This window comes from Cavia porcellus, unplaced genomic scaffold (assembly GCF_034190915.1).
Source record: "Cavia porcellus strain 051 isolate PalLab524CR breed Dunkin Hartley unplaced genomic scaffold, mCavPor4.1 scaffold_16, whole genome shotgun sequence".
NCBI classification, from domain to species: Eukaryota; Metazoa; Chordata; class Mammalia; order Rodentia; family Caviidae; genus Cavia; species Cavia porcellus.
In genome coordinates, this window is record NW_026947499.1 from 17,409,300 (window position 1) to 17,435,593 (window position 26,294).

At 44.8% G+C, this 26,294-nt stretch overlaps 1 protein-coding gene and 1 pseudogene across 2 annotated transcripts; both read right to left on the minus strand.

Annotated features, from left to right (window-relative positions):
* Window positions 1-698: 698 nt before the first annotated feature.
* Oasl (2'-5'-oligoadenylate synthetase like) lies at window positions 699-20,715 on the minus strand. 2 transcript variants are annotated; one of them, XM_013142134.3, is made up of 6 exons: window positions 20,366-20,599; window positions 15,594-15,876; window positions 13,396-13,571; window positions 6,242-6,483; window positions 3,327-3,474; window positions 699-1,813 (listed from the first exon to the last, which is right to left on the minus strand). In XM_013142134.3, the coding sequence occupies exons 1-6, from the start codon at window positions 20,561-20,563 to the stop codon at window positions 1,316-1,318; spliced, it is 1,545 nt and encodes a 514-aa protein (XP_012997588.1). In that variant the 5' UTR covers window positions 20,564-20,599; the 3' UTR covers window positions 699-1,315. The 2 variants fall into 2 exon arrangements, with proteins under 2 accessions (XP_012997588.1, XP_003477989.3); XM_003477941.4 differs by lacking the exon at window positions 6,242-6,483 and having other exon boundaries at window positions 1,626-1,813; window positions 20,366-20,715.
* Window positions 20,716-22,880: 2,165 nt separating this feature from the next.
* Window positions 22,881-23,239, minus strand: LOC100734669 (programmed cell death protein 5-like; annotated as a pseudogene).
* Window positions 23,240-26,294: the final 3,055 nt, after the last annotated feature.

Genomic DNA, 26,294 nt, shown 5'->3' on the forward strand with positions numbered 1-26,294 from the left:
CCCCATATCCGAGCAGAGGAAAAAGCCAAACCCTTGCTGTTTGTGGGCTCCTCTCCATGTCCTTTAAATAAAAAGGCCACTTTCAGTTTTTCTTATATTCTGCTCCTTTATTGCACCAGAAAACTCTAACATTATTTATAAGCCTTGAGTTTATGGCATTTGTTATAGGGTCCTAAATGATCTGAGTCAATGACTCAGTGAAGAAGTCTGAGTCCTTTCTCTAGAATTTTCCCACTGTCTACAATGTGGGCTGATACGGATATTAGAATGGCTACAAAGATAAGATGTGGGTAAGGCTAGCCTGTTCTTAGGAAAGAGGCAAGAGGTCTCTTTGGTCCCTGGAGGCAAAGGCCAGAAAATATACCAATTACTACTGCAAAATTGCTCAGACTTCTGGGAACCAATTATGAGGTACATTTGGTATGCTATGGTGAGTCCCTCAAAAAAGCAGAGCAAAGTGGCAGGGTGAAAGAAATATGATAGTCTTTGGTTATAATGATGCTACTTTTTTTTTTTTTTTAGAAGTCTCTGCGTGTGGGTTTCATGAGTGGAGGGGATGTTTTCCTCCCAGACTTTGCCTCCTTTTGTCTCCGTTTTCCTACAGTCTTCAGTCTCCAGAGTTGAGAGGCTCAAATGGTTAAGCAATAACCACTAGCACAAAATTAGCATCTGGGAGAAATGAAGGAAGAGGACCCAAATGAGAGCAGACAAAGGCTCTTTATTCCCAGCTTGTAAAGCACCAAACCAGGCACCATTCCTTGTCTTGGACAGAGATTCCGAGACAGATAGGGGGCTGGGAAAGCTTCCTAACAAAGAGAAAAAAGGGGTAGGCTTTAGGTTTGTTCTGATCCAAGCTGTTGGTGTGAGGAGGCTGGAGGTGAACCAGCCAAAGCAGGGCTACTTATGTGGTCAGTGTGGGGGCTCATTTGCCTTCCTCTGGCTGCTCCTAAAATAGAAGTGGGATTAAGTGGGCTGGGAGATTAGAGAAGCCTGTGGTTACTGACTCAGTTCTGACTTGGTTTCTGGTTGCTTGGTTCCTGCGGGGGTCGTGGGTGAGAATTTTATCGTCACATTGGTCTTGGCCATTGTGCATTTGTATATTTAGTCTGTACTGACAGGGCTGGAGAGCCGCTTATAAAGCTGGTGAAGACGTGGGATCTCCCCTTGCAGAGAACTGGTGGTGAGGCTCAGTTCTGAGATTCTCTCTCTCTCTTTCTCTTGCGCTGCTAGGGATTGAACCCAGGACCTCATACACAGTTCCTCCCAGTCCTGAGTTCTGGATATGGTGCCAGAAATGCATAGGAAACGGAGGAAACTAGGTGAGTGGAAATAGAGCCTGTTCTGCCTTCTTGGACAGGATGATTGTGTCGCTGTCTTGGATGCCATAGCATGCAACATCGTACCAGTCCTGCAGGATGTGGCCCCGGAACTCTAGCTGCTGCTGCTTGCTGGGGAGCCCCTGCCTGTCTTCAATCCTCTGCTTCAGGCCCAGGATGAGGTGGTAGGGATGGATGGCATAGGCGAAGCTCCTGCCATCCGGGTTTTTCACGAAGACCTGGATCTCGGGGGATACAGTGACCAGCAGGAAGATGCGGGTGTCGGAGAAGATCCCGTAATAGGCCAGTGAGCAGTGGCTGCTGAGGAGCTGCCGCTCACTGCCAGGCTCCTGGAAGGACAGGCGCTGCAGGCCTGCATAGCCCCGGCTCTGCCGGATTTTCTCTTTCATCTTCGATATGGAGTCATAAGGATTCATCCAGATGATCAAATCGGGGTGACCCCACTGCTCCACTGTCACCTGGATATCTCTGGCTCTCTGCAAGGGAGAGGGAGAGGGGTTAAGGGCACACTTTTGTCTGACACGCAAAAGTCCCTTTTGCCTGTCTTCATCTTCATAATAGCAACAAAGACAGAAGCAGCGGCAAATGTTCAGGGAGTGCTGGCCACCTTCCAGACCCTATGCTGGGTGCCTCCTGTGCTCTGAATGCACTTCTCACAGCAACCCTAGGACGCAGCTCTGCTATTCTCCCCATTTTACAGATGAGGCAAGAGAGCCTGGTTGCAGTTAAGTCTCCACTGATTAGGGAACAAGAAGTCAGATCTGGGAAGGAATCTAAGCCTCATGTTGCAAAGTCTTCTGATTTTTTTCTTTTCTTTCTTTATTTTTAAGACAGGTCTTTGCTCTGCAGTTCAGGTTTGTTTGAACTCACTTCGTAGCCCAGGCTAACCTCAAACTCATGGTTATCTCCTGTCTCAGCCTCTCATGTGCTGGAATTACAGATGTGCACACCATGCCTAGCAGTTTTCTGATTCTTCAAAACTTTTGCACAATGTTTTTATATTCAGGAAAAATCCAGAGGCATATGCTTTTCGGCCCATCTGAAAATGACTGGTGGGTCCTTTAATTCGTACCTTGTCACAGAGCCTCTGTGCTTCTGCCTCTGATACACGGGGCTCGGTCTCTTGTTCCTGCATATTCCTTGCTTTTTGCCACCATCCATTCTGGCCCCTCAGTCCCACCTGACCCCTCAGAGTGTTCTGAGCATCGATATCCCTCCCTGGACTTCTGGGCTCATTTTAAGCCCTACCTTCTTCAAGGAATCTCTAATGATTTCAGAAAATATTCTTTGTGGAACCCCACAAAAACCCATGAATCCTGGCTTTCCTACCTCTTAGTAGTGTAACATTGATTATCTGACTTATCCTCTTTAAGCCTCAGTTTCCTCATCTATAAAATGGCAACAATGGTAATACTACCTAGTATAGATAATGAAAGTATTTGACCTTCCTACTTTATAGACTTGCTATAAGATGATCCCCAGACCAGTGTTTTGAAAATTCAAAAATGTGAAGAGAAGCAAATAAGATTATTATGATTTTTGCCTGTACTGTATGTCTGGCATCACATAAGACTATTACTTGCTTGCTAAAAGCATAGGATGAGCTCCTCAAGGACTCCTCCATTCCCCCTGTGCTGCCCTTACCCCTCCATCATCAGGATGCCCCCAGCCCAATGCTGGTACCTAACAGCCAACTGAGTTGACTTGGCTGCTCAGCTCGTGCAAAGCATCATCAGGAAAATGGAACTGATTTTCCAGTATGTTTTGGGGGCAGGGAGAGGAGAAAAATTTAAAAATAAGGAACTTGGACTTGGAGAACTAAAGGCCTTTCCCAAGTTTGCAGAAGTGATGGGAGGTGGGGTCAGGCCTCACAGTGTCTGCTCTGAAGTGCTGTTCACCTTTGCCCCAGAAGTGTATGAGTCCATGTCCTGTGGTCATCTTGTTCTGAGCTTCAGGTCCCTGATGGTCCTGAAAGGAGCCACTCATTACCTTCACATCCCAGCTGGGGACTGGGGTGTCATTGCTGTCATAGCAACAGTCCTGTTTCAGGCACTGGCAGGCCCTCTGAGCCATTATGTCCCATCTGTACCCTTCTGCCACATTGTGAGTGGGGTCTGCTGGGTCCAGGATGATGGGCCTGCAACACAGAGAGAGGGTGTCATGTTCCTTCAGCCTGGAAGCTACAGGTCAGGAAGATGCCTCAGCAACCATATATTCAAGTCACTGAGCATCTGAGCTGTCTATCCAAGAGGACCCAGACATACTGCAAGAGGAGGGAGGTGGTCAGATTGCCACCAGCTCCTCTCAGAAGAGTATTCTAGGTATTTGCAAGGAATTTGAAGGGTAGAGAGGGTGAATCCCCAAGAGGCATATTGAAGTGAGAATAGATGTCACTCAAATAGGAAAGGGGGCCCTTGAAGGGCAGAGCAGGCAGCACCAGATTGAGACGAGCTGCTGCATACTTTGGCTAATAAGAACACTGCTACTAACACTTGTGCTGGAACGCTGAACCAATCTCTGTTGGATTAACCTGTTTTTCTACTTACAATTTTATAAACTATTGTTGGACCTCTCTCCCGCATTTTACAAGTAAGGAAATAGGCACAGACCTTTCTGAGTCCTCACAGCCAGTACATGGGGGTAAGAATTCATTCTAATTGGCTGTCTCTAAGTTCATACAATTTTTTTTTTTTGAAACAGGCTCTCACTGTGTAGTTCAGGCTGGCCTAAACTCAGGGAGATCCTCCTGTTTTAGTCTCCTGAGTGCAGGGATTACTAGGTGCCATTGCACCTAGTGTAAGATTGAATGATTTGTTTTTGGATTTTTAACATGGTACTGGACATTAAATCAAGGGCCTTCTAACTGAGTGACATCCCCAGCCCCTTTTCTTTTTTATTTTGAGGCAGGGTCTTAGTTAAGTTGCTAGGCTGCCCAGACTGGGCTCAAACTTGCAATCTTCCTGCCTCAGCCTCCTCTGGCACTGGGATCAGAAGGATGTGCCACCATGCTCAGCATTACATGAATATATATATATATATATATTTTTTTTTTTTTTATCGGTACCGGGGATCGAACTTACGACTGCCTGCTTGCAAGGCAGGTGCTTATGCCGCAGAGCTAAATCCCCAGCCCCTACATGAATATTTTAAAGAGCACTGGCGGGAATGGAGTCCACTAGCTTGCTTAGGCCCCTTGGGGATGGCTGCATGAGTTGTATAACAATCCTACAATAAAGACTTGGCCTTTGTATGCCGAGGTTTTTGGCTTAGGAGCCGTGACTGTCTGTGACAGACTGTGAGAGCAGGCTACTAGGGTGAACTGGATGCTTGGACTCTCTGCCTGCTAATCCCAGCACCCCCTGCTCCCTGATAGTCCTGCCTGGAATCATCGGGGAGCAATGCGGGGCTGCCTCTTGGGGTTTGGGACACCTGACCCAGAGTGGCTTATTCCATTGGCTGGCAGGTGACCTATCACACAGGAGCTGTGTCCACGGTCAGATTAGTTTCTTCTGAGGTTTGACCAGGGATGATGGAAGTCCTTTAACAACTGGGAGGAAATGTCAAAGGAAGAGCAGAAGTGGAGAAAAGATGGAAGGAAGTAGGGCAAGGAAGAGGGAGGGGACAGGAGAGGGAGGGAGAGAAGAGAGAGCGCTTAGAATCAGTCTCTAGGTCTGCCTAAGGTCCTTGAGGTTCTGTTCCACGCCCGATTTTCTGGGCATCCTTACAATAAATGCTCTCTCTATCAGGAGACCTGTTTTTCTTCCTTGAAAAACAAAATCAAACCACCACCACGAGTGAAAAACCCAACAGTCACAAATGAAATACTAAAACTTGTAATATAAACACTTGTCTAAGCTGGCTTCCCCTGGAGGTGGATCTCCAGAGTATAAAGATTGGCGTATTAGGCCAGGGAGATGTTCCAGCGGCACAAGCGCCTGCCTGGCAAATGTGAAATCACAAGTTCAGTATCCAAAACCAAAACCAAAACCAAAACCAAAACCAAAACCAAAACAGAAAAACAAAAACAAATTATTAGGAACACAATTCCAGGAAGCACTAATAAGGGGATGAGAAGTGATGCAGGACAAGGGAAGGAAGCCAGTGAGGGAGGAATGTCAAGGTCACTGTCCCAGAGGTAACTGCAGGTCAGCCCCACCAGGGAACTCTGGGAAACAGCAGTGGAAGACAGAGCCTGGTGTCTGGTCATCGGAGGGGACTGGATGCTGGGATATTGATCACCTTCTCCTTCCAGTCATTGGTTAGGGGCTGCTCACCCCTTCCCAGGGGGGCTTCCTGGTAAGAGGAAGACCTCACGGTAAGGGTGCAGGAGTTGGCAGTTGAAAGCTAAGCCAGCCTGCCCTGCCAAGGTCAAGGCCAAGAGTACATGAGTTGGGGCGCCAAGCACTTGAATTGTAAGAACAAGCATTTTTGCAGCATCTACCACCCCCCGGCACTGTGCACCCTTCATGTATGTTGCTGTGACCCGAGTGGTTGTCCTGCATTGTCGGAACTGTAACAGTTTATTCTTGTTTTGCAGATGAGAACCAAAGCTCACAGCACTTAGAAAATGGTAGACCTGAGATTTAATCTCCAAGGTTCTCCCCATTTTCCATGCTATTTCCAAGAAGAGGGGAGGTGATCTTCTGTGAGTAACAAGACAAAATAGAGGAGTGGCTTTTGGAATAAGAAAAAGACTCATATCTGCTAAGGGACCCAGCTGGCCCCTGGGAGCTTAGCAGGCTGTGAGCATGAGGCACTGTTTCTATTTGAGGTCTCAGTGGTTCATTCATATGTCCTGAATAAAACCAATCCCTAAAACTCTATGCCACAGGCCCCTTGATTAAGCCTCTCTCTCTTTTTCTCTTGTTTTTGTGACCCTCATTGGGCAAGCAGTGGGGCAGTACCTCTCTTTTTTGAGCTGTTTTCTGACATAGCCTTCGATGACTGGGTTCTGGAGTGTGTAGTACTTGGTCCAGTAGATGCAGACAAGTTCGGCATCCAGGAGTAGTTCCATCACGGTGGTGAGGCCTTCAGCCAAACTGAAGCTTTTCTCTTGCTGGGTACCCATTTCCCAGGCATAGATGGTCAGCAGGTCCAGGGCATAGGGAGGAGGCAGATTGGCCCTGGGGCACTTGGCTATCACGTACTGTTGAAAGACATGGAGAGACAGAGAGGAGAGAGAGAGAGAGAGAGAGAGAGAGAGAGAGAGAGAGAGAGACAGACAGACAGACAGACAGAGAGACAGAGAGCCCAACATTTATGTATAAGTATAGCACTGGACTAGGAACTGGAAAATCAAATTCTAGACCTGTAGTTCAATGCGCTGAGCTGCTAGGAAAAATATCCTTTAAGGGGCTGGGGACTTAGCTCAGCGGCATAAGCGCCTGCCTTGCAAGCAGGCAGTCGTGAGTTTGATCCCTGGTACCGATAAAAACGAAAAAGACAAAAAAGAAAAATATCCTTTAAAGGAAGGGCCTCTTGCTGGGCAGGGTAGCATGTGCCTGGTATCTCAGCACTTTAGGAGGCTGAGGCAGGAGGGCTGCAAGTTCCAGTTCAGCCCAGGCAATTTAGCAACTTAGTGTTACACTCTCAAAATAAAGGAAAAATAATAATAATGACTGGAGACATAGCTCTGTGAGAAGGCCCTGGTTCAATTCCCGTGTGGGTAGTGTGGCAGTGGCCAGGGTGAAAAGGAAGAGATGCGACCTCTGAAGGCGGATTCTTAGTGGCCTTCGGGATGGCTTCTCCAGCAGACATTCTTTCTTAATCCATTCCATAGTTGGGTTGCTGTTTGGATGGTGTTGAGCCCAACCCCAACTCCAGAGTGGAGCATGGCTGCATAATCTTTTTTCCCCTGATGAGCTGATGGACTCAAGAGAGGCCACTTGACTCAGGATAGTTCAGTTAGAGCAAAGCAAAATTATTTTATTAAGTGATGGAAAGAAGAGCAGTCTTCTCATGAATTTGTACGAGGGCAGGGACATCTGTGGACACTTTGCTACCAGGAGGCAACCACCCTGAAGATCAAGTTGACACAGAAAGGACAGAGAACTGAATTATAGAGCAATGGCTAGAGCCCTCACCAAACACTGCCCGAAGACCCCATTCCACCATTAGGGGTTTTCATACATGCGCTGGTAGTTTTCTTAACTGCTTAAATTACTTTGAGTCAGTTCAGTGCTTTTCTCTAAGTGGAAAAGGAAAGTATCTTTGCTAACTGATCATTTCCTATTAAAAACCTCTCTAATACTCAGCTAGAAAGTAAGAGTTTCTGTGAAATATTTAGCTATTTGGTTTGTGGAAGCAAAACTGACATCTTGTTTATGGTCATCATAAATAAGTATTATAGCACAGTCTCCCACAGTCAGAAGAAAAAAAGCACAATATGTTGACCTTGAAGCAAACAAAAAATATACAAAAACCACAGGTTCATCTTGTCTAGTTCTTATTCCCCAGATAAATGGAAACTCCTATAAGTCATTGATTTACCATCAAAAACAACTTTGTTCCTAACTTTAAAAGTTTTAAGATGTGCTCAAATTTATTTATGTTAGTGAATTTGCTTTTTGTAACTGCAAATTCACATTTTCTCTAACACTAATGTGATTTTAAGGCTTAGATGATTCATAAAATATAGATAGCCTGTAATCATTAAACTATTAATCTTAGGTGAAAAATGAGCTCTTCAAGCCAAGGCATGGGATATGGGACTGTAATCTCAGCTATTCAGGAGGCTAAGGCAAGTGGGTTGCCTGAGGACAGTAGTTGGAATTCAGCCTGGGGAACACAGTGAAAACTCACCTAACAAACAAACAAACAAACAAACAAACAAACAGACAGACAAAACAGCAAAACACAAAGGAGAGAGAGAGAGAGAGAGAGAGAGAGAGAGGGAGAGAGAGAGAGAAGGAAAGAGAGACCTACATTTTTATTGGTACCAGGAATCAACCTCAGGACCTTGTACTTGCCAGGCAGGCGCTATGCAGCTGTGCTGCATCCTCGCCTGCCTATGGTGGGACAGCATGTAGCAAAGCCACTCACCTCACGGTGGCTCAAGAAAGAGAGGAAGAGGAAGGGATGGGGTCTCACTCTTTGGGTCAAGGCCCTGTACCCTTGGTGACCTGAACATCTCCCACTAGTCCCTATCTAGTTTTTTTTCTCCTTCTCCTCTGCAGTATGGAGAATTGAACCTAGGCCTTTGCATTGAGCTATGTCCCCATTTTTATTTTTTATTTTGAGAAAGGGTTTCACTAGGTTGCTAAGTTGCTCATCTTTGAACTTGCTGTCTTCCTGCTTCAGTCTCCCAGAATACTGGGATCTCAGGTATGTGCCACCATGCTCAGACTTATTATATATTTTATTGGGTTAAGTCTTTCCTTCTGCAGTCTGGTTTTTTTTTTTTTTTTTTTTTTTTAGGTACTGGGGATCGAACTCATGACCTTGCGCTTGCCAGGCAGGCACTGAACTAAATCCCCAGCCCTGCAGTCTGCTTTTTATATAACTTCTCTGAAAGTTCTTACTTCATAAATGATTTTTGTCTGAGTTTCTTTTTGCAGTTCAAAGTTCTATCGAGATTTCCCCCAGGGGAAGTCTGAAACATTTGGACAAAATTTGTCTTACATACCTCATGGGCTCTTTACACCCAGACACAACCTTTTTTTTTTTATTAACTCCTAGTGTAGGGACAGAATTCTGCATGTGAAAATAGTACAGAGGCCTCAATAGATCATCTAGCTAATTTTGACCAGAAGTAGTTAAAAATAAACTTTACTAGAGATATTCCCCTGACAAGGGGAAGGGTCAAGGATGAGATACAGAAAGAAAAAATAGGTAAAGAAAGTCACCAAATGACCTCGGGATTTGCACCAAAAGACAAACAAACAAACAAAAAACCAAAAAGCAGAGCTGACAAGCAGGACACAGAAAGTCAAGTACAGGAACAATAAGCCACTCCCACTTCCAAAACTATTATAAAGGGAGGAGGTGACTAACTTTAAAGCAGTATGTATTCACATCTCTTCACTAACAGATACATACAGGTATATATACTCTAGAGTCACTATGTTGTTCACTCTAGGGTCATTATAGAACACAGTAGATATCCACACGTCCCCTTACAAATGCTAAGCTACCCATGAATACGTTACCCCCATGCCAAGAGGCTGCCCACCCCAAAGATAGGCCTTGAAGGGTAGGTCAAGGACAAGTGGACAGAGAAGCTGCACACAGACCACCGGAAGAAATCACATTAGGCAGAGGTGCCCGGAAGCCAATCCAGTTACGGCAAGTTCTAAGGATAGAAGGGAAGGGTCACTCACTGCCCCCTGTCCCCATAAAAACAGCCAGGAACAGAAGGCCTGTGGGGTCCTCATTTTTCTGGAGCTCCCCATGCTGGTTCTTTCTTACAGGGTAGCTAGCTACCTTCTCCTTTCCTCTTTATAAATAGTGTCTTCCTTATTGGGGCTGAGTTTATAATGTTAGTGGGATTCCTGGACAGCAGAGTGGCGGTCCTTGTCCCCCAGGTGTGGTGTCTTTCAGCGATCAGGAGCCAGACGACACTAGGGTGAGGTCTATGTGGGCGATAGCATTGGTCCTTTCTGACTGTTGCTTCTTCCCCCTTTGCCTCTGTTTTTCCCCCCTCAGTCCTCCCCACTTTTCCTATGTGGCCTGGGCTGGCCCTAACTTCCCCGGGCTCGAGTGACCCTCTTCTCTCAGCCTCCCTAGGAGCTGGGGCTGCAGGTATATGTCACCATAGCCAATGCCGTGACATATGCCTGGCTGTGTTATTGCTATTGGTTTTGATTGTGATTATTGTTTTTATTTGTAAGGTTCACTATGTCCCTGTTGTAACAGTAATCTGTGATTCTGGTTTAGTGTTTGACCACTGCTGGTCTTTATTAGGAGACAGATGCTTGGGTTACTCCCCGGGGGATGGCGGCCATGGGAAATTGGTTGTATTTTGTGCTTTTCTCTCTCTTTGGTTCTGTGTGTTTTGAGAATTCTGGTATCTCCTAGGAGCTTCACTATTGTCTTTAATGCCATTATGATTTTAAATCACAGAAGTTTGCATGCGTGTGTGTGTGTATGTGTGTGTGTATGTGTAGATAACTTCTGGAAAACAGTCCAATAAGATTAGGAGTTGACTGGAGGATTTTCTACTGTGTTTATTTCTGATCCATAATTAAAGTTATAAAACGAATGCTGCTAGTTCTTTGTGTTTTTGTTTGTATAAATGAAAAAAGCATTTTCTAGAACAATTATCTGATTACAATCTAATATATTTGTGGGAGATTTTTTTCTCACCCTCTGCTCTGGGATATTTATGGATTGTAATTGGGAATAAATTTATGGGTAAACACTGATATCCTCACTGAGTGAGAATTTTCTCAGACTCTTTTATTCTGAAAGCAGATAGCTTCATCAAAGCAGATTCCTTAACCAAAGACTAATAAAACAAGAATTAGTTACAAATTTAATGTTCTATTTTTAGTGGCTATGTGAGGAAAAATCCTTTTTTTCTTCTTAAACTCTTACCCTCAATGTAAAGCTATATTTGTGTTAACCAAGATTAAACATTTTAAAATGATATATTATTCTGACACTTCAGAATAAAAAAACTCCATAGTAGATTAAAAAATCATCAGAAAGCCAAAGGTAATTATTTTGTAAGATCATAACATATATCTATATTTTCTTTTTTTTTTTTTTTTTGTCTTTTTCATTTTTATCGGTACCAGGGATCGAACTTATGACCTCAAGCTTGCCAGGCAGACACTTATGCCACTGAGCTAAATCCCCAGCCCAATGGGGAGTTATTTAATGAGTAGAGTTTTGTTTGGGATGATGAAGAAGGTCTGGAGCTAGAGAGCGATGATGGTTTTATAACATTCTGAATGTAATTAAATAAACCCTCCCCCAAACCAAGCAGAACCCCTTTTTAATGTCAAAAGTTTGGCCAAAAACACTGGAGGAAAGTTCTTTTTTGTTTTTAGATTAGTGCTGAGTTACACACAGCAGGGGAAATCTCTACGGTAAGCCTTCCATATCTCCATATTCACATGCTCCACATCTAGAGATTCAACTGCCAAATAAAAGTCTTCGTATAAAAGATAGTGTGTATACTGACCAGGTAAGATTTTTCTTTTTACTCCCTATAATAAACTATAACAATTACTTACATAGCATTTGCACTGTATTCAGTAGTATAAGTAATCTAGAGATGATTTAAAGGATAGAGGAGGATGCGTGTAGGTTCTATGCAAATACTGAGCTATTTTCTATAAGAGACTTGAGATTTTTGGATTTTAGTATCCGAGAGGTTTTCTGAAACCAGCTCTCTATGGATACCAAGGGATGGCCTATATAAACCCACACATACACACATATGAATGACATATGTACACATATATGGCATCAATTTCTTGCTGATGAAGAGGGGAGAATCAAAGACAGGCCATCATATGTGGAAAAGGTGCTTATAAAGTTGTTCTTGGGAAGAGTCCTGCTCTAAGGTATGTGAAAACCCAGCCTGATAAATAGTAAAAAGAATACTTTTATGGCAGGCTGTGAGCATTAACAAACCCAGGCATCGCTGATCACTGATGTCATTGTAGTTAAGATTTGATTTAAGAAGGCAGAGGTGGTAATGCATTCTCATAATCCCAGCACCGAGGAAGATGAGGCAGAAAGTTTGCAAACATTCTTCATATATTTTAACCATATCTCACACAATATGAGATCTCTATGTCCTTATATATTAATCAACATCTTTTAATACTTGGGTAGATAAAACTGTCAAATAAATGGTTGGTGCATGCTGGGAATCCCAGAAACTTGGGAGGCAGAGGCAGGAGGATTCTAATTTTGAGGCCAACCTGGGAAATCTGGATCTGGTCTCAAAATAAAATGAAGTAAAAAAGGCTGAGCATGTAATTCAGTGATACAGTGCTTGTGTAGCATGCAGATGGTCCCTTGTTTAATCTCTAGCATGAAAAAAAGTCAAAGAAACTGTTATGTTCAAAATCTTATACCCAAAATAATACAAAATATGTCAAATCCTTGTCTTAAGGCCAGAGGCTTGAAAAACAGATGGGAGAAAGCTGATACAGGCACACACTTTTTCCCTCAAAGGTAACTCATCCTTGACTTTGGTAAAGCTGATATCTGAAAACTTGTCCACTGCGGTTGATGTGATTGATGTCTGTCATCTCACCAACAATTCGCTATTAACTGTAAGTGTGCTAACCTTGGTAATTTTGTGATTTTTATCTCTTTATTTTATTTATTTTTATTTTGTGAGACAGAGTGTCAATATGTAGCTCAGGTGGCCTTGAACTGACTTTATAGATTAGGTTCGCCTTAGACTCACAGTGATCCTCCTGCCTCAGCCTCCCAAGTACTGGGATTACAGGTGTAAGCCACCATGCCCAGTTTGCTTTACTTTTTAAACTGAATTAGTGTTCTAATCTTTTACCATTTTTTTAAACAAGAAAGCACCTTTGACTTTGTAACTTCTATATTTGCTTCTGAGTCTTTCTTTGTATAAGTTTACATGACTATTTATGTGGATATTTTAAATCTAGGTAGTTCTGTGCGGACATCACTTATGAAATCTAAAACGCAGTTACTCTGGACCCATTCATTCAGTAGTGCTCATGATACCCTGGAACTCAAGTCATTTGGAAGGTGATGGATGTGGGTGGAATAAAGGAATCTTTCCTCTAGTTAACCTTTAGCTTACTGTGATTAAGGTATAGAGTATGCAATGAAATTACCATTAGCTCATATTAGATAGGAACCAGAACATTTCAAGTGCTTGGCTATCGAAACACTGTACAATAGCTACTTTTCTCTCTCTTTTTTCTGTTTCTGTTTCTCTTCCCCCTCCTCTTTCTCCTTTCCCCTTTTCTTCACTGAATGTTTCACTCCACAATTTAAAAAGTCTCGCAGTCTCTCCCTCCTTCGCCCCTCCTGTCTCCCCCTGGAGCAGTTTCCTGGGGTGGTACCGGGCCTTGCCTTTCCCTCTCCTTCCTGCCCGTGTCCTGCCACTGCCTCTTACCTGCTGGTACCAGTGGTTCACCAGCCGGAGGAGGCTCTTCAGCTTAGTGGGCTGATGTTTTACAAAGTTTCTCTGCAGCTCGCTGAAGGATGGGGAGAAATTTCCAGGGTACCTACAGGCCTTGATCAGATTCACGTAGACCTCTGGGGGTAGCTGAGAGTTGGGAACAGAAGGTCCTGAGGAAACAGGCAGCAAAAAACACAGACTGAGGATTTAGGAAGTCCCAGAGGGCTAACTAGTGGCTGGGGGGACGTCTATTTATCCCCTGGAGATGCCTTTCTAGAGGATCTGCAACCTCAGATCCTCAGACACCTAAGCTTTGCCTTGATTGCCTTGATTACCCTTGATTGCCTTGCCAATCAAGAGCCAACATTGGGCTTTCTATACTTCAGGCCGCCCAGACTGTTGTCCTGCTTGAGTATCCCTTGCTGTTATGGCTTAGATCTTGGTGTCCTCCAAAAGTCTCACATGTTAGGAAGGCGACTGAATCATGGGGCACTACACCTATCTGATATTAGACTGATGAGTTCATAGTTGAACGTGTTGTCGGGAGGTGAAGCCTGGTTAAAGGCCAGTCACCGGAAGTGTCACCTGGAAGGCTATGTCTCCTTCTGTGGCTCTTTCCTATGCTCTCTGCTTCCTGGGTGCCATGCTGTGAGCTCCATTCCTCTGCTACACTCTTCCACTGTGCCCTTCCTGCCTTGGTACTGGCTGATAATTGAATAAATCTTCCATAAGCTTGAGCCAAAAATAAACCTCCTCTGCTACACATTGTGAGTGTTGGATATCATGTCTCATTGATGAGAAAATGACTTAGACTCCAACACTCCTAGTTTTCAATATCTGTTTTAGATGTTTCTGGATTCATTTAGGAGGCTCCAGGGGATAAAGAGTGGTTGAAAGGAGAACTAGTTCCATGGTATGTGTTACTCTTTTTCTTTCTAAGATTGGTCCTGTCTCTTACACCTTCTCCATAGAATAACTCCTGGCAGCCACAACAATTAGTGGGAGCTGGCACATGAGATAAATTATCATCATTTGGCTCCTGAATGTCCCTCAAAGCCCATGGGCTAAAGTCTTGATCTTCAGCTAGAGTGCAATCAAGAGGTGGAGGAATTTTTGAAGTGTAGCTTAATGGAAAGAAGGTAGGTCTTTGAGGGAGGTTACCTTAATGGGAGTATAGAGGCCTTTCTGTCTCTTTCTGTCTCTGTCTCTCTTTCTTTCCCGGACACCATGATGTGAACGGACTTCATCATATGGTCCTGCCATGACATACTGTGCCACTGCAGGCCCAAAGCAAAATGGCCAAGTGACCGTGGACTGAGACCTGTGAAACTGTGAGTTAAATTAAACATGTTCTCCTTCTGTGTTGCTTATCTCAGGTATTTTATCACAGTGACTGAAAGCTGACTAACAGAAAGCCTGTATCATCTGGGCTTAGACCACGCATGATCTATTTCAAACATCAGACTCTTAGCTTGGGGACAAATAACAAGTTCCAGGAATTTAGCACTCCAGGGAGCAGCCAACAGCTAATGACTGCTAAGAAATTGTGGGCATAAAAAAAAAAAAAAAAAAAAGAAATTGTGGGCAAGCAGTCAGCACCCCATTGCAATGTGTTGAACTGTGCTCTGTATGATTGCATTGAGTTCTGCAGAGGCCTGAAGCCCAGATGCTCGTAGTGATGCTCTGCTCAGCAATACACTTTGACTTGGTTCCTTGCCTCTCTCCCAGTGCTGGATCATCTTCCCATAAACTGCTTATCCTCAGGGTCTCCCTCCGGGAAAGCCCAAACACTGACAAACCAGGCTCTTGTGCATACCAGGCAAGCAATCTACCATTGAGTTACACCCTCAGTTCTTTTATTTGGAGATGGGGCTTTCACTAAATTGCTCAGACTGAACTTTTGATCCTCCCGTGTTAGCCTTCTGAATCAGCTGGGATTACAGGCATGAAGCACTGCACCCAGTTTACCATATGTTTATCTGTGTGAGTTCCTGATGAGTTTCTGTTTCCCAGATTCTCCCACATGACAACCAGTGTTAGTCCTGGGCACACAATGAAGGTTTAGTTCCCAACACAGTTTGTGGATAGAATGAATGAATGCAGTGATCTGGATATGGCCATGAATGAGAGGTGAGGGAGCTGTAAGTCCCTGGGCAGGGCAGGTGTATGCTGTGGGCTTCTGCTCCCCTTACCCAGGGCCCTGTAGGCAGGCACAATGGTGACATTGATGGGCTCTTCAGTCTCTCCAGTCTCGATGCTTAAGACAAGAGTGTCTGGGACTCCTTGGACCACCCTCAGATCACTCAGCCCAAGGGCCAGCAGGTCCTGGCAACAGGAAGCTTTTTTCCTTAACAGTCTCAGGGCGGCTTGGTGGTGCTTGGCCTCTTCTTGGAAGCTGTGGAAACAGCTCAGGAACACTACCAGCTCCACGTCCATTGTGCCCCTGATCACTGTGCCATTCCCAAAGGAGCCCACCTGCAAGAGACAGAGCCCTGTCAGCCAGAGGCCCCTGGGCTGTGTGCCAGGCAACCCCTGCACACATCACATGATACAACCCATTTAATGTTCATCATTACCCCAAGGTTACTCACTTGAGGCCATCAGTTTGCAGCCTGGCACCAGAGCCTAGGTTTCTTGTCTACTACAGTGCCTGACTTCCAAGGCTAAGTCTTGTCTTCTGCAGAGAGATGCCTATTTCAAAGGAATATGGGTTCCACATCCCTCACCCAAAAATCTGCAATCCATAATTCTCTCATATCTGAAACTTTTTGAGTGCTGATGTGATGTTGAACGTGGAGCACATGCCTGTAATCCCAGCAGTCTGAGAGGCTGAGACAGGAGGATGGAAAGTTTGAGCCCAGCCAGGGCAATTTAGTGACAGTGAGAACTTGCCTCAAAATTTCAAAAAGGGCTAGGAATGTGGCTTGGTGCTAAGGCTCTGGGTTCAATCTCCAGTAACACACACACACACACACACACACGCACACACACACACACATACACACACACACACAGAAACTTGAAGATTCCACACCTGACCTCATTTGATGAATCATAGTCAAAACACTGGCAATTACCTTTATGCTATGCAAGCAAAGTGTTTATGAAACATAAATGGTTTATGTGTAAGCTTGAATCCCATGCCTAAGATACCTCATTAAGTATATCCAAATATTTCAGAGTCTAATGGAAATCCCAAATCTGAGACACTTCCGATCTTATACATTTCAGATGAGGCATATTCAACCTGTAGATTCCTACTGCACTGCATTCAAGGATTTAGGGCAGGGGTGTTGTGTGGTGTCTGAAGAATTTTATGGCATTAAGGAGCAAGGAAGCCAGGAGTGGTGGTACATGCCTGTAATTCCAGCACTGGGGAGGCTAAGGCAGGGGATTGCCGCAAGTTCGAGGCCAGCCTGGGCCACAAAGTGACTTCAAAGTCAGCCTGAATCATATAGTGAAACCCTGCCTCAAAAGACCAACCAACCGAGGACCAAACCAAAAACAGCAAGCAGCAGATTCACTGATAGATAAGAGCCATGGCTGTGAAATCAGCCCTTTGTCTTGGACCTTACTGTGTGTGTGGGGGCTACGGGGGACTGAATCCAGAATAAGTGCTCCACCCCTCGCTACAGCCCCATCCCTGATCTTGAGTCTTGCCCCTTTCCTTAGCTGAGTGACCATTTGAAGCCCTCAGACCTTCACCTGTAAATGAAAGTCATGGTGGAAGGTGAGTCACTAGGTGACAGGGAGGATTAGATAAAATACTGAATGCTGAGGCCTTGGTGTGGTTCCTGGCACACAGAAAGTCAGAAATCTGTCTCTCTCCTTCCTGCTTGTCTAACTGACTCACATGGTCCCTTCTGCAGCTGAAGCAACAATTTCCTTGTTTGTAATGAAAGGAGACCGAGCTGGTTTTGAGGTTCTAGACACACTCTCCAAAGCCCATTGCCTCTGGTGTACAGAACTCCATAGCCGTCTCCCCCTTTTCTCACTCTGTGTCAGGAAGTGGAACTCTTAGGGGAAGGGGCAGACTCCAATGGGCTACCTTTCTTGGTTGGTGTAGCCACTGAGCATGCGTTATAGCCCAGCTGTCACAGGCTGAGAGTCCCCTGTTTGACACAAAAAGCCCTTTTACACATGACTCTTAATCCTCACACCCTCCCATCAACACGGGTACCATAAGTTTTCCTTTTTTTTTTTTTTTGTCTTTTTGAGACAGCATCTCGCTGTGTGGTTCAGGCTGGCTTTGGACTCACTTTGTAGCCCAGGTTGGTCTCAGACTTACAACAATCCTCCTGCCTCAGCCTCCCTAGTGCTGGGATTACAGGAGTGTGCCACCATGCCCAGCGCAAGTCTTCCTAATGTGCAGATAAAAATCCTGAGTAAAGTCAGGTGTACTTTCAGAATTCTGGGAGGCTAAGGCAGGAGGATGGCAAGTGGGAGTCCAGCCTGGACAATTTGGCAAGATCCTGTCTAAAAAAAGAAAGGCGGAGATGTAACTCGGTACAAAGGTCCTGGGTTCAGTCTCCAGTACTGGACTTAAAAAAAAAAAGAATAATATTGAGGCAGTGGAGAGAGATCAATTGGCCATGGTCTCCCAGCCAGCCAGGGAGTCAAGATGAAGGATCAGAAGACAAAGAACAGGTGGGTCTTCCATATACAGGAGCCATGCCCTGCTCCAGGATTGGAGGAGGCGCCTGCCATCGTTTCTCCCTTTTCTTCTCTCTTTTTCTTTCTTTCTTTTTTCAATATTGTGGATTGAACCCAGGGTCCTCACACTCAGCTACATTCTCAGACTTGTCTTTTTTATTTTGAGATAGGACCATGCTTAATTGCTAAACTGCTCAGACTGGGTTTGAATCGCCCTTCTCCTGCCTTAGTCCCCGAGGGTGCTGGGATTACTGGTGTGCACCACGGTGCCTTGATTTTCTTTTATTCTCTTTCCCCACTAGATTCTGACTCAGCATTTCCAGCCCTGTGAGAATTCGTGGGGCAGACGCTGTGCGGACAAGGCCCACTGCCCTTAGGGCTATGTTTGGATGGCCCTCTCTTCTTCCTGCTCCCCAGATCATTCTCTTTGTGGCACCCTTCTCCCTCTAGATTTCTTTCATTTTATCTGCTCTCCCCACCAGGGCTGTCATTTTTATTTTGAGCCAGGATTTTAGTTGCTGAGCTTTGCAGGCTGGGCTTGAACCCATCTGCCTGGGAGGTGTGTGTGTGTGTGTGTGTGTGTGTGTGTGTGTGTGTGTGGTTGTCCAAGCTCCTCAGGACCAGAAGTCTTGAACAAAAATGACAATGATGTCTCCGTTTGGGGGTATTTTCCCTGCAATGCTGGTCATTTAGCTTGCATTGTCCTGGTTGTTTAGTGAAGGAGAAAGGAGGATGATTACGATACCCCAGTCACAGATGGGAAGATTAGGGCTTTGAGAAGTAAGATGGAATAGCCCAGGTCACATAGCTGCCAAGGGAAAAAAGCTGAGTCAAACCCAGATCTGTCTGTTGTCAAAATTGTGGCTTTCTACTCTAAATCATATGGTCTTGGGCTCCCAATGTTGGGGAAGATAAGACGCAGCAGAAGGTTTCTGAATCTTTCCCTGGCTTGGCTCTCCATGGAGCCCTGAGCCGCAGTCTGCAGTCCGAACTCTTTATATTTTTGGTACTGGGGATCGGACTCAAGACTGTACACTCGCAAAGCAGGTGCTTATGCCACTGAGCTAAATCCCTTAATTCTAATCTTGCTTCACCATCAACTTGCTGTGTGACGAAGGGATATCTCTCACCTGGTCTGTGTGTCAGTTTCCTTAATGTTTAAATAAAGGAGTGGCTGATTTTCTAATTTTTCACGGCTTTTTGAGCTCTGCATCTCTTGAAAAAAATTTTTTCATTACGAGACTTCGAACCCGAAGTCTTAGTAGTGAGCTACATCCCCAACCCTTTTTAATTTTTATTTTGAGACAATGTCTTGAGAAGTAGCTAAGTTTCTCAGGCTTGAATTTATGATTTATCTGCCTCAGCCTCCCAGAGTGCTAGGATTATAGGTGTGCACCACCACCCCCAGTTTGAATCTCTTGAGTTTTGATCCTAGCTAGCACAGTAGGCAGAATGAGTCAGCTGAAAGAAGAGTTTGGGGAAAATTTCAATGGAGGAGCCTACGTCCTTGGTTATGGAGCTAAATTAAAATCCCAGCCCCAGCACTAGTGCTGTGTCTTGGACAAGCCACCTCCTCCCTCTGAGTCTCCACTATAGAATAATTTTATTAACAGAAATTTAAAACATATAGAAAAATAAAAAATAAATAGAACACTTGTATACCCAACAAGTTAGACTCAACGTGTCTAATCCCGTTGCCACATCTGTTTCATCTAAAGCATTTTAAACTGTGTTATATATAGATAGCATAGAACTTTACCCCTTGAAAACAACTTACAGACAACATGGAACTTTGCCCTTAAATATTTTAGCATTTGTGTCCCCTCAGAAACAGAGAACATTCTCTCTACCCACAAAGATACTATTACAGTTAATTAAATCCTTCTTGCTATCTAATATCCAGGCCATATTAAAATTTCTCCACTGTCCCCAAGCTATATGTTACAGAGGACTTATTCACATCAGGATCCAATCAAAGAGCCTGTATTGTATTTGATCCTTCTGAATCTTAAGTCTCTGAGCCTTCATTTTGCTTGTCTATAAAATGGAAAAAGAATCATATCTACCTCAAATGGTGCTAGAATTAGAGATAACCATATTAAAGGATTAGATGATTATACACCCAAATACGACCTATTATTATTAATTGCTTACTGGCTCGTTATGCTGGGGAGAGGGCAGTGGGTCGTAAGCAGCAAAAAAGTGTCTTGAGATGTCAGCAGCATGGGCTAGGGGTAAGGAAGCAAGGGGACGTGGACTCTCACACTGGGTTTCGCCTGCGCTGGGTGGGAACGGAGGGGCCTGGCCTCACCTTGACAACCTTCAGCACCCGCACCTCCTGGTCTAGCCCTTGCTCCCAGTGGACGAACTCCTCCCTCAGGAACTGCTCCACGGTCCGCACAACCTCCAGCACCTCTTCTTTCCATTGCCGGCTGGGCTGCAGCCACTGAGCCACGAAGGAGTCCAGCTTGGAGACTGGGATGCCATAGAGTTCATGGGTCAGGGCCATCTCTGCTGAGAGTCCCACTGCTGGACAGATATATAGCCGGTAACCCATTGGCTCCTGGAGCACACCCTCTTTTTTAAGGAGGTTCCCCTCCAGCTGAACTCGGCACCCTGCCGGATAAGGCACCTAAATGAAAAGGAATCCAGTGGTGGATGTGCCAAGTGTGGCTCCTTGAAGACCCCTTGGAGAGCTCTGCTGTGACAGGTGTGCTGAAGAACACCTGGCTAACGGGGGCAAGTCCAGAGCTACCTTAACAGGGCTGGCATCCAGCCAAACTTCCTGCCTTCAGTTTCAATTCTCAACTTTTAGGTGTTTCCTTCTTCTGACGTTCGGAAACTGAAATTGGCTTGAGTCAGACCTTAGAAGAGTTGCCTTGTCCAGTAAGAGTTGGATGGGATGAGTGGGTCCAACTGTCCCTTCTTATCCTCAGGAACCAGAGGCAGGGAAAGAGAAAGCGCTTGCTCCTGCTCTCCGGGGTGAGGAGTGACACCTCCTCAGTGGATGGAACAGATGCAAAAGTTTTATGCCCTAGTGGGCTTGATAATAATCCTCACTCCATGAAAGGTGCGCCGGCGAAGACGTTCTGATAAAACACTGAGCAGAGAAGCCACTCAGTCAATGCAAACATTTTAATTCATTCACTACACATTCTTGAGTGACTCTTGGATGCCAGAGAATTTGCTCCCAAGTTCATCCCTGATGGGGCTCTCAGAGCAATGGGTAGATTCTCCTAGAGTCCAGCGTGGTGGGTGCTTCCTCAGAAAAAGGTCACGGAGGGGCTGGGAATTTAGCTCAGCGGCATAAGCACCTGCCTTGCAAGCAGGTGGTCATGAGTTCGAGCCCTGGTACTGTTTTAAAAAAAAAAAAAAAAAAAAAGGTCATGAAGACCTGGCAGAAAGCCAGGCAGAAGAAGTTCTTTGAGTCACAGGTGGTGTCGGCAGACACCTGATCGAACTCAGTCTTAAAGATGAAAACCCAGCCAATAGGAAGAGGATCGAGCATGGTCAAAGGTTGGCAAGTGTGAACAGCCCCGGTGCTCATGCGCGTCAGGGATTCAGGTGTTGCGTGTGCTTAGTATGGGGAGCAAGGAGGCCAGAGGTGAGAGCTGTACCTGGAGACGAGGGTGGGGATTGCATCATGGGTGCTGCTCATTTGTTTGCTCCTTCATGCAGACATTTATATTTATTCAGTAAGTACTTACTGGGCAACTGCTATATGCCAGGTGGCTGCAGTGAACAGACAGGTTACTTCTGATGGTCAAATGACCGTAACTTGAACAGGGTTAGGCAGAGGAAGGAGTGGCCAGGCTCTCTGAGTGTCTATAAATGCAGTGTTTATGTGTTTAGTGTTGTACTAGAAGGTGCTCAGAAAAGGTGTACTTGAGCTTAACCTGCTCTTCTTTTTCTAGAAGCTTCAAGTTCAACATTAAGTTGTTTATTTGTGCTCGCTGTTTTTCTGATGTGGGAATCCACTGCTCTAAATTTCCTTCTGTTTCATTGTGTCCCATAAGCTCTGATATGTTGTACTGGCATTGTTTAGTTGTAGAAGCTGTCTAATTTCTTCTGTAAGTTCAGCTGTGACCCACTGATTGTTCAGGAAGGTGATATTTAATTTCCATGTGTGTATGAGGTTACTTGAAAAGGAGACATTTGAGCAAAGACATAAAGGAATTGAAGAGCAAACCATACGTACGAGAGGGAAGAGGATCTTTCATGGCGGGATGAACAGCATGTGCTCCATGAAGTTTGGTAGTAACATGGTGGGTTTGAGGAACGTCATTGTGCCTGAAATAAAATGATCAAGGAGGGAGGTAAAGCGGGATTGAGGCTGATTAGTAAAGGGCAGGGAGGTAAATAGTGTCTTGAAAACTACTATTAAGAGTTTGGCTTTGCTCCAGATGAAATGGGGAGCTTTGGAGCGTTTTGAGCAGAGGAGGAACATGGTCTGAGTTTCACTTCATAGAGACAATCACACAGGTTGCAGGGGCTGAGCTGGGGAATTAGTTTAAAAGGAGAGAATTGGAGGGCAGGTGAGAGAGAAATCAGGGGTCCACCAGAGTCTAGGCCAGAGCTACTCTAGTTGCTTGAATAGAGTGGTGGCAGCGAAGGCAGACAGAGGTAAAAATTTTAAATGTAAACAAAACTGGAATCATGTAATGCATCTCTGTGTACTATTCAGCAGCTCCAATAATTATTATTAATTTTTTGCAACAAGTTTATTTTTAACAGGTGTATAGATCCAATAAAGTAAACATTTAAACCGGTTTTATCTTCTGTCCTGAAAGTGTTCCATTAAGTTTTAGATTCTAAACATCTTTAGCTCAATAATTGTCACCTTCGTCATAGTCTGTTACTTTTCTTCTGCTGAATTTAACTGCTGTGTTCTTTTCTGCTTGCTGGCTTATTCCTCCACCCCCAAGGATTTCTATTAAATTTTATTCTGAGACTTTCCCAGTTAGTTGTCCATATCTTGCCTTCTGTACAATGTAATGCTCTATTGCTTTTGTTTTAGGGTTTATGGTGCTATATTACTTAGCCTGGCCCAGGCTGATTGATCCAAAGCTTGGACTAAGACATGGTTCCTCGTCCCTGCTCCCCAGGGCTTTGCCTCCCATTGTGCTGCATCGTTAGGAACCCTGTGTTTTCCCTGCAGCTCAGCTGGGTGCTGCCTCCTCAACATGCCATCAGGGCTTTGTCTGGCCTGCCTGAGCCTCAACAATTATTAAGTTATGGATAATTTTCTTTTAGTTACATTTCACCCACAGCTTCCCTTCTGTATTATTTGAAAGGAAATCACAGACGTATCACTTCACTAGATTTATTATTATTATTATTTGGTACTGGGAATCAAACTCAAGCCCTTGAGCTCACCAGGCACATGCTGAGTTGCTGGTCCTACTAGATATATGTTGACTATAAAGCTAACAGATCTTGCTAACGGTAGAGTAATGATGTTAGAGAAAGATCAGATTCAAGGTGTGCTCCAAGGCTTTGGCATTGGAAAGATGGAATTGCCTTCAGCGCAGGGGAGGCTGGGGAAGAGCACAGCATGGACGTGAATGAAGAACTGAATTTTGAAGTCTGAGATGTCTACTAGAGATCCAAGAGATGCGGAGTAGAGAGTTGTATGTATGAATCTAGGAAAGAAGAGGTATGGATTTGAGATACAAACTTGGCACTGAGCAACATGGAGATAGTTAAAGCATGGAGATATTGGAAGAAGGAAAGCAGGAAGAGTAAGCAAAGAGAAAGGTCAAGGGCTGAGCCCTAAAGCCTTTGATTTATTCAGAGCTTGGGGATTGTAAAAGTCCACCTAAGGAGAATGAGGAGTAGCTAGTGAGGTAGAGGAAAATCTGCAGTGATGTTTTGGAAGCTGCGAGATACTGTTTTAAGAAAGAGGAAGTGACTCACTGGGTCAGGTGCCAATTGAACCAGCTGTGATTTTAATTATGAAAGTAGTGGTAAACCGTGATCAGTTAGACTTTAGAATCTTAACCTGGTGCTTCTATGATGAGGATAGATTTCAGGGAACAGGAGACAAAGAGTAGATGGCGGGAGATGGGGTGGGATGGTGTGCGGTGGTGTGAGAGGCAACAATGGCCAGACCAGGCTGGAGGCAGTGGAGGTGGAGGGAGGGGCTGGGCTTCCAGGTATCTTCTGAAGGAAGTGCAGACAGGACTTGGTAACTAGAGGTAGGAGGAGAGGGACTGAGGGAAGACAAGGATGAGCACCAGCTCCCTGGCTTGGTCCTTGTTATGGTTCAGTATGTCCCCCCAAAGTCTTCGGTGTTCAGAGGTGAGCCTTTTGGAAGGCAGTCGGATCATGAGGGCACTGAATGGGCTGTTAGGAAGCAGGACTTGACTGGAGCACTGGTGGCGTGACCTGGCAGGGTGTTTTCTTGTCCCCAACCCTTTCCTCTCTCTCTGGCTTTTTTCTTCCTGCTCTCTTTGTATCCCAGCTGCCATGGGTTGAGCAGTCTTCCTCCACGATGTTTTTCCCCCACAATGTTTCTGGCTTGGGCCTAGCTGAGGATGGACCGAAGCTTTTGAAACCATGAGCCCAAATAAGCTTTTTTTTTTTCTTCTTAAAGTTGCATATGTCAGGTATCTTGTTCCAGCTACAGAAAAGCCAAGTAATACTGTCCTTGGAGTAATTGCTTAGGGGCACATTAACAAGGAAAAAAGAAGGAGCATGCATGAGAGAGATCTAGCAATATTTCTAATGCTTCTGTGAAGATATCTAGGTCGAAGAAGGATCCAGGAAGCTATTGGTGACCAAAGTGGGTGCAGTTTTATGTGACAAGTGAGAACAGAAGCCAGGAGTTGAAGAGGAAGTGGTGTGAGAGGGATAGAGATCAGGAGTGTAGATAACCTTTTCAAAAGTTTGTCAATCATAGTGGATTTCAACTGAAACTTTCATACTGGCTGACCTCCAATGGAACGTATCATTTTATTATTACACAAATTCTACAAGTTCGTAAGAACTTGAGCAGTTCCAATGTTTGGTAGAACCTAGCCCTTAAACAATACCATGCTGTCACAGTATAAAGCGTAGTGACAATTTGACAAACCTGCAGTGTAAGATGCCACTGTTTGCCCTGTTTATGGTTCCAGATGATTAACATCAAAGTGACACAAGAATGACTAACCATGAACCATCTTGACCTTCTGTGTTAGATTTTTGTTCACTTTCATGGCAACTGCAGGGTAAGCAGCCTTCAGTTATTCAGCCACTAATGCATTAGAAAGTCTAACGCATTATTTTAAAAGAAGCAGCAATGTGTCAGCTTTATGCTTTGCTGCAATGCTGCTCAGCTGAGCATTCTTCTGTGAGGAAGGAGAACCAGTAGATAAGAAGGTGGTAGGCTAGGTTTGGGGCAGGAAGAGGAAACTGTGAAAGTGGATATTGATAGAACTGTGGGGGAGGACCGGCGGCGGCTGAAAAGATAAGAAGTATGAAATATAAATCACCTTTATTTTGAGAATGCGGGGAGAGACACCCCCAACCCCCCAGGGTGAGCCATCTCCACTCCAGGGTCTTCGATCTCTCCATGGAACACGTGGAGTGAGGCATATAAGTAGCCTAGGCTTGGGGTTGAACCTAAGGGGGGCATTAGGGATGCACAGGGAGCCCACTGGTCTTTGTTTGGCACCAGAGGTAGATTCCTAAGGAGTTTCCTGGCTTTACTGGCTACAGTATCTGGCTTGGGCCAAAACCCTTTCATATCCCTTCTTATGATTATTATGAAAAGGGGCGAAGATTTCTCTCTGTAACTACTTCCTGCTGGCAGGGGGTGTTGTCCTGGAGCCTAGGGGAGTCAATGGGGTGATGGTTGATGCCCAGGTAGAAGCTGGTGCCAGGTGTTTTAGCCAGGACAACTTCACTGGTGAATGTACGTATGTTAGATTGGAAAAACAAACAGACAAGATGTTACGAGGAGACACGGTACTGTCATATTTAAGGGCCCAGGTGAGGTAGAAGGGAAGGTGCCTTTGATTTAGACATGTCATTTTATCAGGACCATGTTGAAGTAGAAACATTTCCACGGTAAGGCAGAATTCTGAAAATTAAATGTGGGATTAGGAGGAGTGAAGTTATGAGAGGTGCTTACTCCCCCATCTGAAAGCATAAAAGTTAAAAAGTAGGTCAGTAAGGCTTGTCTCTGGTATGCATGACGTTGGTGTCTGTAGGCAATACTGTTAAAGAGTCCTGCTGTAAAAATGATCATTAATAGA